We start from the raw sequence: 17,971 nt of genomic DNA, 5'->3' as shown, positions 1-17,971 counted from the left end.
AGTTATATAGTTATATAATTATATATATACATACACATATATATGTATGCATGTGTATTGTTAAGTGCCTTCGAGTCGGTTCTGACTCATAGCGACCCTGTATAGGGTTTCAGAGGAGCATCTGGTGAGTTTGAAGCACTGACTTTATGATTCAAACCAACCTTGGGGTCCAGCACTGTCCCAGGACTATATATATATATACCCGCTGGTTTTGCTCCTCCAGAGAACCCACCCTAAGACACTAGCTCGTTGCCATCAGATCTGTTCCAACTCATGGCGGCTATAAGATGGGGCAGAACATCCCAGAGGGTTTCCAAGGCTGTCATCTTTACAGAAGTAGATTGCCACATCTTTCTTCCACAGAACAGCTGGTAGATTTGAACCACCAGCTTTTCTATTAGCAACCACGTTCTTAACCGCTGAGCCATCAGGGCTCCTTTGAAGATAAGAAATTTTAAATAGCAGCAACAGTGTTCAAAGGAGAAGAACACTGGCTCAGCTGTTTACTTGTTAGCTGTATGACCTTGCACAAGCCACTTAACCTTTCTGACCCTCAGTTTCTCAACATTTCTAAAATGGGGGAACTAATGGTTCTTCTCCATAGAGTTAATGATCCCATCTGTGTCCAAGTAGAACTGTGCTCCACAGGGTTTTCAATGGCTGATTGTTTCGAAGAAGATCACCAGACCTTTATTCCAAGGCACCTCTGGTAGAATTAGAACCTCAAACCTTTCACTTAGCAGCTAACTGTGTTAACTGTTTGTACTACCCAAGGAGTCAGTTATGAGTTGGAGTTGACTCAACAGTCATTGGTTTACCCATAGAATTGTGGGTATTCAATAAGATCTCGGTAAAATACTTGTTGTTGTTGTTGAGTTGGTTCCAACTCATAGTGACCCTGCACAAGGTTTCCAAGGCTGTAAATCTTTATGCGAGCAGAAAGCCTCCTCTTTCTCCCATGGAACAGTTGGTAGTTTTGAACTGCCGACCTTGAGGTTAACAGCCTGATTCGTAACCACTACGCTACAAGAGCTCCTTAGCAAAGTACTTAGGACAATGTTTATTACCGTTAGCTAGGAGAAGTCCGGGTGTGGTGTTATAGGATAACCATTGGACTGCTGACCACAAAGGTGGTGGCTCAAACCCACCAATCACTCCTCAGAAACCCTATACAGGGTCACTATGAGTCAAAACCAACTCGATGACACTTACAACAACAATATTAGCTATGAACAGCTCAGTGGCCTAGCTGGTTATTGACCAAGGATACTTAATCCATCAGGATGCTTTCAACTATAAACAGAAGATCCAACTGAAAGTGGCTTATATACTAATGACATCTATTACGAGTCCTGGTATGGCACTATAGGATAAGCATTAGACTGCAAGCTCAGTTCAAATTCACCAGCCGCTCCTCAGAAACCCTATACAGGGTCACTATGAGTCAGAACCACACTTAACAAAAGCAACAATTATGACCTACAACAGGAATCTGTAGCAACTGATGGGAATCTCAATAGAAGGTCTTGGATAGAGTGGGAAGAAAATATGGAACAAAACTCAAAATCATAAAAAGACCAGGCTTACTGGTTTGATAGAGACTCGTGGAACCAATGAGACTATGGCCCTCAGCACCATCAGGGAGGAGCGATCAGCCATAGGAGACCAACAGGGCAGATGAGGAAGGGACTGGAAACAAGTGGGAAGAGCGCAGTTACGCTGTGGGGACTGCAATCAATGCCATGAAACAAAAGATGTGTTTAGTGTTGAATGGAAACGAATTGGCTCTTTAAAACTTTGACCCAAACCACAATACGTTGTTTAAAGAATCTGTTACAAGAACATCCCCCATCCTCACATTTTATTGGCCAGTATTAACACATATACCCATTACGTAACTATATGAATCAAGCCTAGAAGCAAGACAAACCTCTTTCTTCATATTCTTCATTTCTGTCATTTTATTTCTAACACTAGTTCATGGTGGTGGTGGTTATGTGCCATGGAGTAGATTCCGACTCATAGGGACCGTGTACAGGGTTTCTGAGACTGTAAATCTTTATGGGAGCAGAAAGCCTCATCTTTCTCCTGTGGAACAGCTGGTAGTTTCAAACTGCTGACCTTGAGGTTCGCAGCCTGACTCATAACCAACCACTATGCTACCAGAGCTCCTTAGCACTGGTTCATAGGTGTGTCAAATAGCTATTGCTGAGTAGCAAACGGTTACTACAAGCCATGAGAGCTTGGCTGGTCACTGCAGATCTGAGTATCTTTGGGTTAGCTAATAAACAAAGGGGCTTCAAAAAGTTCATGGAAAAATGGAAATTTTCCAAGAACTTTGTGAAAGCCCCTCATAAGCTAGGCTTGACAGACTGCTTCCAGCTATATAGAGGTCTGCAAGTTGACCATATATATCTACTGGACCTGGCCCTCATCTTCCCTGGATCATCACTCTAGCTGCTTACTGGCACATGGTCTTTTCATGTCTCTAGCAGAGGCTGAGGTGTCTAAAATCTAGGATTGAAACTGGCGCACTCCAACTTCTGCCCACATATCATGAATAAGTCACACAGCCAAGTCCAAAGACAAGAGGCAAGACCATACACCATGAAGCTACAAGGGAGTGTTTGCAGGCAGAAGGTGAAGAAGAAACAATCGCTCATTCCCTAGGGTTGTCAGAACAAACAACAGGTGCCTGAATGAACTCTCTGAGTTCTAAAACATTGGAGTTTTGGCCATCAGTTCCTGTATTGCTCAATTGCATTGCAATTTCATCTTGTACTATAAATAAGGAGTCCTGGTGGGGCCCTGTGGATTAATGTGCTAGGTTGCAAGGCCGGTTTGAACCACAAGGTCGGCGGTTCAAGCTCACCAGTCACTCCCTGGAAACCCTATACAGGGTGGCTATGGGTTGGAACCGACTCGACGGCACTTAACAACAGTGCAAATAAGGAGTGCTGGACACGCTGTAGGATAAACACTGGACTGCTAACCATAAGGTAAGAAACCCTGTTGCCAATCAGCCGAGATATCATTTGTCAGATGAAGGGGATGTCCAAGGACTATAAACACCATCAACAGAAGAAAGGTATCATTAACCTGTTTCGCTGGTTCCCACTTTGTCTTCTCAACTAAAATTCTTAGATGCTCGAGAGTAGGTATCACCGAAATCAGTTCGTACTGGGCGTGTACTGTACTTGGTGAGGCCCGCAGGAGAACTGAACAGACTCTGAGGAACGTTTCTGGGGAACTGAGCGCAGAGGATGAGCGGGTCCTGCTGGAGGCGGGTCCCAGCCAGAGGTGCATGGCCCGCCCTCCGTGGCTCGCTCGCGCTGTCCGCTTCTCTGTGCCCCTCTGCAGTGTCGCGCCCCAGGCTGCGGGAGGAGCTGAGCCCCAAGCAAACGCGGCGTAACAGGAGGTGGTCCAGCTGCGCCCGGGGCCCTAGGCCGGCGTCCTCCGGAGGGGAGCAAGAGAAGCAGGAGACTGTGACAGACCGAGGTCCCTGCCAAGATGCGGCCGCCCTGGGGGCTCACGCTCCTACTGCTGCTCTCCTGGGTGGCAGGTGGATTAGGGAGCACGGGCAGGTGAGTGACTGCCTAGCGATCGGCCCCTTCTCTTTGTCCGGGGTCCCTCCAGGCACCCTCGCGCGTGTGTGGCGGTGTGTGCGTGTGTGGATGTGTCTGTGCCTGCTGAGACAGGTTTCCCCGCAAGGATGAGAGGCCAGGAACGCGCTCCGGCTTTCCTCCTGCGCCCCTCTGGCGGGTCTTTGCTCTCAGAACTCTTTTCAGTCGCTGCGCCCCACCTAGCCGCATCCCGCGGGTTACGGGAGAGAGGCCAGGCGTCGTGTGCGCAGACCTGAGAGTGGGTGCGGGCTTGGTGGTCGTCAGGGGTGTGTGTGGTGGAGGTGGGTTTGGGGAGAGGGGTGAGTCTGTGCAGTTGTGCGTTCTTCTCCACTCTACCCGGAGGTCTCCAACTGGCTGCCAGCCGCCCTTGTGCTGCAGAAGGAGGGAAAGAAACTTAGGACACGACAGAAGAAGCTTCTGCCATGCTCGGGCTGCGCCTGCTTCCCCGCCACGGCTCCTCTCCCCGCCGCCTTTCAGAACTGGGAAGAGAAAGCAGCGCTGTCAGAGGAAATCTACACTTTCTTCTTGTGGCGATTCAGACTCCGAAGTCTTTTCTTTGCTACCCATAAACTTAGCCCATTGCTCCTCTGAAGGGGAGTGCGGTAGCTTTCTAGAATCAACACTGGACTTCGAGCCACAAGACTGGCGCTTGGAGCCCACCAGCCACACCCTTTCTTCTCCCTCAAAGATTTACAGCCTCAGAAACCCTAAACAGAGTCACTAAGAATCGGAACCCACTCGATAGCATGCAACAACCCTGAAACTGGCTTTCCCAGAAACTTCTTTTTCAAAACTCCTTACTTAATAAATGCCCACTTACGTTGTGCTCACTGGAGGCCTTCAGGGCGGGTACATTTGACAAGAGTCTTGGATTCTGTAGGAAGGTGCTCCGGGGTTGGGCGAGAGGCAGATGCTGGCCAGACCCAGAAGCAGAATCTTTGATGTGGTGGTAAAGTGTGAAATTGTTCACTAGAGAATAGTATGTAACTAAGCACAAGTCAGTCTTGCTTGCTTAGTTTACTGGGTCCTTCGACAGGGGATACTTATTTGTTGGGGTGTGGGCTGTCCTGCACAGTGAAGGCTATTTAGCAGCATCCCTGGTCTCTACCAAGTAGGTGCCAATACTACCCATTCCCCAAGTTGTGACAACCCAAAATATCTCTGGCCATTGTCCAGTGTCTCCTGGGAGGACAGAATCCCCCTCAGTTGTGAACTACTGTGTTAGAGAGACTTTTAGTTGATGGGAGCTTCCTGCTAAACTTGCAGGAAAACATCCTTCATCAGAGTTAACCAAGGGATTAAGGGACTCAGAAGTTCAAACACTTAGAATGTATGGTCACAAGTTTCAATTTCCTTTTCATGATAAAAACATGAGCGGATGCTTTTTGCTCCTAGTCATGGTTTCCTTTTACTTTGGGTGTTCCTGTATTGCTAGAAAGACCACTGACAGTTGACCAAATTACTATTTGGAGATGGGATTAATAGTTCTTTAGCAGTCAGCAAACAGATCTCCACTTTCAAAGTGCCACCAAATTAAATGGAAAGCCGAAAGGCCCCTGAGTCAACCAAACAATATTAAACTTGAGAATCTGTGTTAGGCTTCTGCAGTTCTGCAGTTTTCAAGATGTGAAATGGGGTTTCTTTGTGGGATATCAGGTTCATGAGTCAGTGTGTTTGTTATCTGCTCCAACAAGCTGCTATCTATCAAGTGATTCCCTCTCAAAAACTGTTCGAGAACTATGTGTCATCAACTCCAGACTCCAAGGCATGATCAACAACATTTGCAAAGAAGGTAGCCAACCCTGCAGGGTATTATAGTGGTTGCGAGTTGGGCTGCTAATCTTATGCTCAGCAGTTTGAAACTACCAGAGGTTCTGTGGGAGAGAGATGAGTTTTTCTGTTCCTGTGAAGACATACAGTCTCAGATACCCTATACAGGGTCACTATGAGTCAGAACCGACCCCATGGCACATAAACACCACCACCACCACCATCACCATCCAATCTGTATGCTGAGCAAATAATCTGAGAAGCTACATTATATGAAGAAGAATGTGGCACAGGATTGGAGGAAGACTTATTAACAACCTGTGATATACGACCTTGGTTGCTGAAAGTGAAGAGGACTTAAAATACTTACGGATGAAGATAAATGACCACAGTCTTCGGTATGGGTTGCACACAATATAAAGAAACAAAACTCCTCACAACTGGATAAATAAATAACATCATGATAAATGGAGAAAAGATTGAAATGGTCAAAGACTTCATTTTGCTTGGATCCACAATCAACTGTTATGGAAGCAGCAGTCAAGAAATCAAATGGTGTATTGCATCAGGCAAATCTACTGCACAAGACCTCTTAACGTGTTCAAGAGCAGAAATATCAGTTTGAGGATTAAGGTGCCCCTGACTCAAGCCATGGTATTTTCAACAGCCTCATATACATGAGAAAGTTGGACAATGAATAAGAAAGACCACAGAAGAATGCATACATTTGAATCATGGTGTTGGAGAAAAATATTGAAAGTATCATGGACTTCCAGAAAAACAAACAAATCTATGTTAGAAGAAATGCAGCCAGAATGTTCCTTAGAAGCTAGAATGATGAGACTTTGTCTCTCATACTTAGGACATGTTATCCTGAGGGACCAGACCCTGGAGAAGGACCTCATGCTTGGTAAAGTGGAGGAAGACCCCAATGAGGTGGATTGGCATCGTGGCAGCAGCAATGGGTTCAAGCGTACCAACAGTTATGAGGATGATGTTGTGCACAGGGTCACTATGAGTTGGAAGCCCCATGTGGCTATTGAGCATTGCATTGAAGCCTGTTCAAAATGAGATGGGCTGTAAGTGAAAAGACACAGCAGATTTGGGAGGTTTCATATGAAAAATAGAATGTAAAACATCACATTCATTTTTATATTGAATATATGTTGAAATGTTAATGTTGTGCTGTGGGATAAAGCACTGGACTGCAAGGTCAGTTTGAACCACAAGGTCGGCGTTTCAAAGTCACCAGCTGCTCCTTGGAAACCCTACACAGGGTTGCTGGGAGTTGGAACCGACTCAATGGCACTTCACAGCAGCAAAAACAACAAAAATTAACCTCACCTGTTTCTTTTGGTTTGTAAAAGAATGTGGTTAGAAACAATTGGAAAATGTCAGTCACAGGTGGCTCTTAAATTTTTATTGGATAACACTGATCTAGAGCATTTATTAATCTGACCTCCATCTTTTGTGTTTTGGGTTGTAACATGTAGGTTTCTTAAAGACCTTTTTCCTTGAGTACATAAGAATACTGTGTTGTTGACTTTGATATTCTTGAGAATCAAGATTGGCGTAACTCCCTACTTATAACAGATTTCTGTTATGCATCTTTTTTTCTCTATCGAATTCAAGTCAAAGCACGTGACAGGTGAGGGACTGATCAAGTTCATGTTGAAGTGCCTGCTAACTGCAAAACACAGGCTATTGAAGAATGGAGTCTTCTCAGAGTCCCATTTTAAGGCAATGTGTTAGTTTCCTGGTGCTGCTGTACCAAATGACCACAAACTTAAAACAACACAAAGTTATTCTCTTATGCTTCTGGAGATGAGAAATGTAAGTCTTCTTGTGTCCTCAAGCCGATTCTGACTCACAGCAATCCTATAGGACAGAGTAGAACTGTGCCTTAGGGTTTCATAGGCTGTCATCTTTGTGGGAGGAGTCCTGGGTGGCACTGTAGGATAAGCACTGGACTGCTAACTGCAAGGTTGGCAGTTTAAACCTACCAGCCACTTCTCGGAAACCCTATACAGGGTCACTATGTGTTGAAACCAACTTGATGGCACTTAACAACAACAACAACATGGGTAAAATATTGAACAATGCAAGAAGCATCATCTCCCATCTCAGTAGCCTTCACTTGACCATATCTGCAAAGGTCCTTGCACCACATCACGTAACAAACATGCACAGGCTCCAGGCATTAGGACGCGGCCAACTTGAGGGGTCATCATTCAGTCTACCACAGGCAGCCTCAGCTTTTGTAGTCTCCTGTCCTTGACTTTATGGGTTGGGTCTTAGTTTTTATCATGATTTCAGTAATTTTTTTAATGGTTGTCATATCATTCATTTGATTTTTTTTTAATATGTAAGAATTAGTGGGACTATACCCGAAACTCAAGAGTTGACTATTTCTAGGACATAGTTATCACGAAACAACATAAAAAGCATCTCAAAGATGCCTCTATTGCACTGGTTCCAATGACTTAGAAGGCTTAAAGTCCTGTTTATGTAATTTACATGCTCACATCCTGTTGACATCTTAAGAGGAACTCAGAAGAGACAGAAACCAAGAACAACAGTGTCCATGAGCTTGATTTTCAGTTGAATGAAGGCTGTGAAGACTGTGCTTCACAAACTGTTTGACTTTGGGAATTTTAAGGCAAGAATGTCCAAATAGGAGTAAGTGACTTTTAGGAGTTAGTGAGCATAGCAACATTGCTGTTTGATCCTTTGATGTTAGCTACAAGTAACTGAAAACCCAAATAACCTTGGCTTCAAGACTATAAACACAAGGTAGGGCCCCAAGCTCCTCCATCTTGTGGCTCTACCTGAAGGCCTTCTCCAGCAAACATGGCCATCACATTTCAGACAACTGTTGCTGTTCCTGAGTGCCTTCAAGTCGATTCAAACTCATAACGACCCTGCACAGGGTTTCTGAGGAGTGGCTGGTGGGTTTGAACCACTACCTGGTGGTCAGCAGGCTAGTACGTATCCTACAGTGCCACACCAGGACTCTTTTCCAATAAGAGGAAATAGATCAGGGCTTCAAATAGGTTCATTCTGGTAAAAAAAAAAACAAAAAACCTTGCTAAGAATTGGCTTTTCTACCTGTGGCACTGTGGGTTAATGTGCCAGACTGCAAAGCCGTTTGAACTGTAAGATCGGTGGTTCAAGCTCACCAGCTGCTCCTCGGAAACCCTATATAGGGTCGCTATGAGTCGGAACCGACACGAGGACACTTAACAACAACAACAACAACCCCAGATACACAGAATCCGGATCTAGTTTAACAAGATCCCCAGGTGTGGTGTAACAGCAAATTCTCAGCAGGGGGTCCAGCTAGAATGAACTGATTTAAAGCCACTGCCTGCAAGTTGCACATGACACTCCTGCTTACATGCCATTGGCCACACCTCACTGAAATGTAGGCTGGGAACTGTGGTTGGATCATAGGAGTCTAATGATTAAGGAAGAAGGGGAGAAGAGATATTGGGAAGTCACTCGCCAGATGAGTAAACTAAATTTCAAAATATTTTAGGGCAATGCTGTTATGGTTAAGTGTCAGTGAGTCAATTCCAACACATAGCAACCCTGTATAGGGTTTCTGAGGAGTGGCTGGTGGGTTTGAACTGCCACCCTTGTGGCTCAAACTGACCTCACGGTCAAGTGCATTATCCTGCAGTGCCACACAGACCCCAAATTCAAATATATTTTACACAGACCCCTTAAGTCTTAAACAGGACAAAAAGAAGACAAAGAAAAACCATCCCAATGAGGGAAAGAAACCATTAGCATGAAGCAATGATGGGATCCTCAGTATTCGTGGTCATGTGGCTTCATTTTGTTGTTAATTAATTTTGTTGTGTTAATTGCCATCCAGTCAGCTGTGACTCAGTGATCGTGTATAGGGTTTCCGAGGAGCTGCTGATGGGTTTGAACAAATGGCATTGTGGTTGGTAGTCCAGTTCTTATCCTACAGCGCCACACCAGTACTCCAGTTTAATTATTGTTGTTGTTAAGTGCCGTCAAGTCAATTCTGACCCAGAGCAACCCGTATAGGGTTTCCAAGGAGCAGCTGGTGAGCTTGAAACACCGACCATGCAGTTCAAAATGACTTTGCAGTCTGACGCGTTAGACCACAGCGCCACACCAGGACTCCTAGTGTAATTATGTTGCTGTTGTTGTTGTTAAGTGCCGTCGAGTCGTTTCCGACCCATAGCGACCCTGTACATGGTTTCCGAGGCTGTAAATCTCTACGGGAGGAGAACGCCTCATCTTTCTCCCGCGGAACAGCTGGTAGTTTCGAACTGCTGGCCTTAAGGTTCGCAGCCCGATTCGTAACCACTACGCTACCAGAGCTCCTTTATAGACCATCGTAAACAAAGGTTGTTGTTGTTGTTATGTGCCGTGGAGTCGGTTCCTTCTCATAGCGACCCTGTACAGGGTTTCCAAGGCTGTAAATCTTTACGGGAGCAGAAAGCCTCATCTTTCTCCCACGGAACAGCTGGTAGTTTCGAACTGCTGTCCCTGAGGTTAGCAGCCCGAATTCGTAACCACTACGCTACCAGAGCTAATCATCACAAAATCATGATGGGCCACAGATCACTTCATTATTGCTGCAGATGGGACTACATATGCGGGGAAGTGCCGTGGTTGAGATACATACACTATTGCAGAGAAGAAAAATTTACAGAATTGGTTCTGGGGCCCTCTAACCATCTTGGTCGGGGTATGAGTCAAGACCAAGTGGCCCTGGTACCCCAATTTCCATTAAAGACATGTCCAAACAAGTCCCCTGTGGGCAAGATGGCCCCTTCCTGGGCTGACTGATTTTGTTAAGTGCCATTGAGTTGGTTTCAACTCCTAGAGACCCAGTATAGGGTTTCCCAGGAGAGGCTGGTGGGTTTGAACCACCACCTTGCAGTTAGCAGTCCAGTGCTTATCCTACAGTGTCACAACTGTAGCTTTCACCAAAACCAAGTGCTTAGAATTTAAGCTCTAATACAAAAAGAGAAGTGATTTTTCCTGAAACTCAAAATAAGCAAGTAGCAGTTTTGAAGGTTATGGTGTCTCCCATAAAATTAAATCACTTCCCATCAAATATTTTGCCTAGAGGGATCACCAGTACTTCCAGACTCATTGGTTACTTGCTAGGTCCCAGTGTGTCACTTTCAGTAAGTAACCTGTTTTAATCTGAAGATTTCCATTATGAAGGGGGAAAAAAAATTCTAAAAGGAGTTAAAATTCACCAAACATTAATTGAACAGTTGACATGCCCTAACATTCTCCTAAATGTTAGAGATGTGTATCTATCAGACATTCCCACTAGATTTACGAGGAGTGACTGGTAACCTTATGGTTCAAACTAACTTTGCAGTCCAGCGCATTAACCTACAGCATCACACCAGGACTCTGGGGTGGAAAGGCAATTTCCCAGCAGGAGGTTGGACCAAAATGAACTGGATGGCTTTAAAAATCAGCAAGAGGTTTTAACTTTTCAATTTGTCTTGGAGACTATCCTGAGTTTCCTGGAACCTGACCATAAACAAGCACACTAGGAATTCTCATGCAGTCTATTTTTGCAGAAAATAAGGAATCCCATGAAGAAATACTACACTACTTACACGGGCCCTGGGATGTTTTAAAATTGCATTCAGCTGTGGAGATGGCAATTTTCTGATGAGTTTGATCAATGTCAACAGCAAGCTGCATAATGCATTAAAGGAACTCGGGGCAAGTCAGGGCCTCCTGTCTGCAGACTCACTACACTGACACTTGTCTGCCTCGAGACTGGGTTCCCTGGGCCTTCTGTATAGCAAACATTGTTCAGGAAGAGAAAGTGAGAGAGAACACACGTGTGGGCAACTGGCAGACCAGTCCAGACCTCCCAAGGTAGCAGAAGATGTTGGTGGGATCAATTCGGTTCAAGACCAGATCGTTCCCATTCTAGGTTCATACGTTTCTTCTCATGAACAGTTACCCTGAGTTTATCTTGCTCTATAGCACTGAGACAGAATCCTGGTAGTGTAGTGGGTTATGAGTTGGGCTGCTAATTGCAAGGTCAGCAGTTCAAATCCACCAGCTACCCCGTGGGAGAAAGATGAGGCTTTCTGCTCCTGTAAAGATTTACAGCCTCGGAAACCCTATACAGGCTTGTTGTTATGAGTCAGAACCGACTCTGCGGCACACTGCAACAGTGCAGCACTATAGCAGAGATCTTCCTGCTCAGTGCAGAAAAGCCCGTTCGTGTCCAGACAGCTATTAAATTCCAGGTGAGTGATATCATGCCTTAACCGTGCAGCCTGAATGTTCCAAAATGCGGTTGTCGTGGTTGTGGTAGCAGTGGTGGTGGTAGTGCAAGTGTGCCATGGAGTCATTTCCGACTCATAGCGAGCTTGCCTAGGGTTTTCGAACCACATGGAAGCAGAATGCCTCATCTTTCCCCTGTGGAACAGCTGGTAGTTTCAAACTGCTGGCCTAATTGTATACATAAAAAAAAAAAAAAAAAAGATCACTAGATATTAGATATGGACCTAAATGTGATTCACACAGTTAGCTCTGTATGGTTTTGTTTTGTTTTTGTATGCATGAATTCACATATAAAGTAAAAACAATGCCTATTAGATTTTAGTTTATACAAGGAAAAGGCTCTCAGAATACTACTGTGTTGCTCATTCATTGGTGACTTCTACATCAGACCATCTCCTTATCTCTGAGACTGAGCATGGTAAACATTTACTTTTTGTCCACCTAGTAATACAAAGCAGCTTTGAGAAACTGTACAGTATTCTTTCACATGAGGCCTGACCCCATCTATCACTGGGTGCCATCCTCCTCCAGGTTGAAGGCCCTCCTTTATTCAGTGGGCTGAAGGGAAAGCAAAGCATCATGGGAACCTCTATGAGCCAGGCCTGGACACAGCATGTTTCCATTGGCCAAAACCAGTTATGTGGCCCAGTGACCTAAGCCAGCTGATAGGTAGAGTGCAGCTTCCTGCCCAGGAGGCAAACAGGTTGGGGGAGAACTTAACCTCCTCTTCCATAGTCGTTCAATTGCAACCTATGCAATTACAGGTATCTGACCATTTTTGACATATACAAATGGCAATTTCATATGATTTAATGTAATCGTTTATCTCTTTTTTCCAGAATACTTATAATTAGGTATTAAAGTACCAGAATTAATTGAATTTGTGATAGAAAAACTAGTAAGTAGGCATGGAATTAGAGCAAAGTGCCAATAGGAAAGGATGCTGGAAAAGTAATCCAATTCATTTGTTAATGTTGACTTGGAACATCACAAGAAATGTGTAGTAAATAGAAGTCAAAGGGTTTTTTGGTTGGTTTGTGGGTTTGTTTTTAGCAGTTGTAAAAAGTTCTTACAAGATAACAGTGCTTTTTTTTAATGATCCATATCATTCTTGTTTGTATTGGTTTTTTTCTTCCCCTGGATAATACTGTTTCAACTTAAATATAATATTTTAATAATTGATTTTCTAATTTACTCATAAAATTTAGAGAACCACATTATGTTCATTTTCTTTAAAAAAATAAAATAAAATAACTAGCAAATACAGATGGTAGGGCTGGTTTTTTGGCGTAATAAATCAATTTCCTCTGGCATCACAAATCAGCACGTAATTATTAACACTAGTGAGTATTTCCCCCTTTTAAACTATTTTTCCATTTTCATGACCAGATGTAGAATCTGATGATTAAACCAGTAAGAGCCCAAGTTGTGGAGGACACTTTGAAGTTATTTCTCAAAACTAGTGGGATACAGGGACCACACACCCACTAATTAAAAGGCATATTGCTGATTTGTGGACCTGTGTGGTTCTCTGAGGATATTTCCTGCAACCTTGTTTCAAGCTGCTCACTCTCCTTCAGGAAATACAAGAGGGCTTCATAAAGTTCATGGGAAAGTTCCATTATCTTTTCATTCCATATTCCGTGAACTTTTGAAGACCTCTCTAATGTACAAAACCAGTGTAGCAGCTAATGTAGAACTGGGCTTTTCTGATTTGTGTAGGTGTTAAAGTTTCTGAACCCATTTTATAATTTTCTGTCATGAACTGATTCATCAACAGCCATAGTTTATATATATACACACACACATGTATATGGAGTCCTGGTGTAGCACAATGTCTGTTTGAACTGCAAGGGTGGTGATTCAAACTTAACAGCCACTCCTCAGAAAACCCTATACAGGGTTGAATCTGATTCAACAGCACTTAACAACAGTACATATGTGTATGTGTGTGTTGTAAGTGCAGTTGAGTCAGTTCTGACTCACAGCGACCCTGTACAGGGTTTCCAAGGAGTGGCTGGTAAGATTAAACTACAGACCTTGTTGTTCAATCTGACCTTGCAGTCCAGCACATTAACCCACAGCACCACACCAGGACTCCTACATATATATATATAAAAGGAGCTCTGGTAGCGTAGTGGTTACGAATCGGGCTGCGAACCTTAAGGTCAGCGGTTCGAAACTACCAGCTGCTCCGTGGGAGAAAGATGAGGCTTTCTACTCCTGTAAGGATTTACACCCTCGGAAACCCTGTACAGGGTCGCTATGGGTCGGAACCGACTCGACAGCACATAACAACAACAATATATATATATATATATATATATATTAGCCTCATATGGATGCGAAAGCTGGACAGTGAATAAAGAGGATCGTAGAAGAATTGATGCCTTTGAGTTGTGGTGTTGGAGGAGAATACTGAGGGTGCCATGGACTGCCAAAAGAACCAATAGATCTGTTTTGGAAGAAGTGCAGCCAGAGTGCTCCTTGGAGGCCAGGATGGCTAAGCTTCGTCTCTCCTACTTTGGACATGTAGTCCGGAGGAAACAATCATTGGAGAAGGATGTCATGCTGGGTAGGGTGGAGGGTCAGAGAAAAAGAGGAAGACCTCCAACGAGATGGATCGGCCAGGTGGCATCATTGATGGACTCGGGGGTGGCAGCGGTGGTGAGGTTGGCCCAGGATCGAGCATTGTTTCGTTCTGCTGTGCATGGGGTCGCTATGAGTCGGTTCCGACTCGATGGCACCTGACAACAACAATATATATATATACACACACACATATATATATATATATTTATATAGTTAAGTAGGTGCTGTGGTTTAATGCCATTCAAAGTCGGTTTGAATGGCAAGGTCAGTGGTTCAAGCTCACCAGCCGCTCCTGGGAGACCCTATCTATACAGGATCGCTATGGGTTGGGACCGACTCGACAGCACTTAATACCAACAACAACACACAAAAACAAACTCACTGCTATCGAATTAATTCTGACGCACATCATATAATAGGACCATGGAGCAACTGGTGAATTTGAACCTTAATATGCTGGTTTTAAGTACCATTAAGTCAGGTCCAACTCATAGTGACCCTGTATAGGGTTTCCAAGGAGCAGCTGATAGATTTAAACCACTGACCTTGCAGTTCGCAATCCAGTGCTTATCCTACAGTGCCTCATCCTTTTCCTTTTCCCTTGGAACGGCTGGTGGGCTCGAACAGGGAATTAAACATGTTGATTTTTTGGCATCAGGAAATGGGGAAGGCCCTGCATGTTGGGCTGGGGGAATGTATTGCTTACAAATCTGCAATCAAGAAGTTGGTAGACCATCACCACAATGTTATTGCTAGATTAAAATCTATTTAAACAAATCACACATTCCTTATAAAAGTATGGAATTAAAATTCCATAGATAGAAACCGTCTCCCCTCCCCCATATCATTCTTGTTTATCATGTTTTCTTTTTAAATCCAACTCAAATGTCACCAGCCCTGTACCACCCTCCTCCTTTTCCCAGGTAAAGTTAGTTCCTCCGTCCTCTCTACACCCCAAGCACCAGCTCCATGTGGCTAAAGGAAAGGAAACAGATTAGAACACCCCCATAGGGTTTTCTTGGCTGTCATCTTTACTGAAGTAGATGACCAGGTCTTTCTCCCGTGGAGCTGCTGGGTAAGTTCGAACCCCCAACCTTCTGGTTAGCATCCAGATGTTTAACCATTGTGCCACCAGAACTAACTTATCAGAAAATCGGAAACTAAGAAGCGTTGTCGAGAACGTGGAGCAATTAGAACCTTCCTCCATTGCTGGTGCAACATAAAATAGTGTAGCCACTATGGAAAACAATTCGGAGGTTCTTTAAAAAGTTAAATATAGAAGTACTGTGTTGTTGTTCCATTTGAACTGCAAGGTCAGAGGTTCAAGCTCCTCGGAAACCATATACAGGGTCGCTATGGGTCAGAACCGACTCAACGGCACTTAACAACAATAAGAACAAATGTTGTTGCTAAGCTGTTAAGTGCCGTCGAGTTGGTTCTGATTCACAATGACCCTGTATAGGGCTTCTGAGGAACAACTGGTGGATTTAAACTGCTGACCTTGTGGTTAACAGTCCAGTGCTTATCCTACAGTGCCACACCAAGATACGACCCACCAATTCCAATCCTAGGTATATACTCAGGACTTTAAAACACTTGTAAACCAATGTTCATAGCAATATTGTTCACAATAGTCCCAAAGCAGAAACAACCCACGTGTCTATCAATAGATGAATGGCTAGATAAATGAGATAACCGTACGATGAGGAGCCCTGATAGCGCACTAGTTAAAGCACTTGGTTTCTAACCAAAAGGTCAGCAATTGGAATCTACCTGCTGCTCTGTGGGAGACTGATATGGCAGTGTGCTTCTATAAAGATTTACAACCTTGAAAACCCTATAGGGCAGTTCTACTTTGTCAGAGAGTCAACAGGAGTTGAAGTCAATTCAACAGCAGTGGTTTGTTTGTTTTTTAATATCCATACAGTGGTAGATAATTTAGCCATAAAGAAGTTCTGATACATGCTGCCACATGGATAAGGAATCCCTGAGTGGTGCGGGTGGTTTAAGCACTTGACTACTAGCTGAAGGGATTCCTGGTGTGGCGCTGTGGGTTAATGCACCAGACTGCAAAGCCGTTTGAACTGCAGGGTTGGTGGTTCAAGCTCACCAGCTGCTCCTCAGAAACCCTATACAGGGTCGCTATGGGCCGGAACCAACTCAAAGGCACTTCACAACAACAACAACTAGCTGAAAGCATGGTGGTCCCAAACCACCCAGCAGTGCCTGGGAAGACATTTTGCTTCTGAAAGATCACAGCCTTGAAAACCCTGTTCTACTCTACACACACAGGGAGGCCATGGTTGGAAATGGACTCGACAGCATCAAACAACAACACACAATAAGGATGAACCTTGAAAGCATTATGCTAATTGAAAGAAGCCAGAAACATATTGTACATATGATTCCATTTATATAGACTGTCCAGAATAGACAAGTTTACAGAGACAGAAAGTAGATGAGTGGTTGCCAGGGGCTGAGAGAAGTGGGAGTGGGCAGAAAGTTTCTTTCTAGGGTGATGGGCATGTTCTGAAATTAGACAGTACTGATGGTTATACAGCATATTGAATATACTAAAATCCCCTGATGTGTACCCTTTAAACGGTAAGGTTATGCACATTATGTCTCAATGTTTGTAATGCGAGAGTTTAAGGCTATCATTGGATTTGAAGTTGCATTTGCTCCTCACCCCACTTTGTGTTCATCAGTCCATGGATTCTTGTTTGGTATTTGTTAGTGACGTGCATTTGGGGTCAAGATGGTGGCCTCACTTGCAGAAGTGTGGGTGATGTGCAGATTAGATAACAACAGGCATTATTAAAATTTTCTCAGGGCACTTTCATGCCACTTCCCATATGCTGGAATCCATCTATGTGCAACTGACTATGAGCTCATGGGTGTAAACAATGGGTCTTCTTCATCCCTGTACTCTATGTGTCTACCAAAATCAAGTGCCATCTAGCTGACTACAATTCATAGCGACCTTGTATAAGGTTTCCGAGAATGCAAACCTTTACAGGAGTAGACAGCCTCATCTTTCTCCTGGGGAGTGGCTGGTGGGTTTGAACTGCCGAACTTTCTGTTAGCAGCCCAACACCTAACCCACACTGATGTGCCTAAAATCCAAATCCAAAACCAAAATCACTGCCGTCCAGTCAATTCCGATACATAGGTACCCTCTATAGGGTTTGTGAGGCTGTAAATCTTTATGGGAACAAAAAGCTTCATCTTTCCCCTGAGGGAAAGATGGCAGGTTTAAACTGCTGACCTTCGACCTTTGGGTTAGCAGTCCAGTGCTTATTCTACAGCACCACCAGGGCTCCTAGTACCTAAGACAGATCTTGGAAAATAGAAAGTTCCCAATAAATGTCTTACTCTAAATCAGTGGTTCTCAATGGCAGGAGAGGGGCGGGAGTTTGCTGCCCAGGAGACATTTGTCCAGAAACAGTTTGGTTGTCACTTCTTGGGGGTGGCAAGTGCTACTAATGGATAGAAGGATGCTGCTCAACATCCTACCATTAGGAGAGCTCCCTCAGCGACAGTAGTGTCAAAGCTGAAAAACTGTTCTAAAAGGTTCTGAGGAACCCCAAAAATAATATTATTAAAGATGAAGAGAGAGAAAACTAATGCCCCCTTCAAGAAAAAGTAAATAGTAAAATCATCCTTGCCTTTGGTGC

The 17,971-nt window shown here is 44.1% G+C and overlaps 1 protein-coding gene across 1 annotated transcript in view; it reads left to right on the top strand.

The window, feature by feature from the left end:
• The first annotated feature begins 3,263 nt into the window (after positions 1-3,263).
• The window catches only part of EGFL6 (EGF-like-domain, multiple 6), a 70,859-nt gene continuing 56,151 nt past the window's right edge, over positions 3,264-17,971 (top strand). Inside the window, exons 1-3 of the mRNA XM_006835696.1 lie at positions 3,264-3,658; positions 3,777-3,861; positions 3,966-4,123. Of these exons, the coding sequence (XP_006835759.1) occupies positions 3,264-3,658; positions 3,777-3,861; positions 3,966-4,123 (638 nt within the window). The remainder of the gene's footprint in view (positions 3,659-3,776; positions 3,862-3,965; positions 4,124-17,971) is intronic.

The sequence above is a fragment of the Chrysochloris asiatica genome, unplaced genomic scaffold (genome assembly GCF_000296735.1).
Source record: "Chrysochloris asiatica unplaced genomic scaffold, ChrAsi1.0 scaffold00018, whole genome shotgun sequence".
Taxonomy (NCBI): Eukaryota; Metazoa; Chordata; class Mammalia; order Afrosoricida; family Chrysochloridae; genus Chrysochloris; species Chrysochloris asiatica.
The sequence above is the reverse complement of the archived record's forward strand: the minus strand, read 5'-3'. Positions and strand labels throughout refer to the sequence as shown.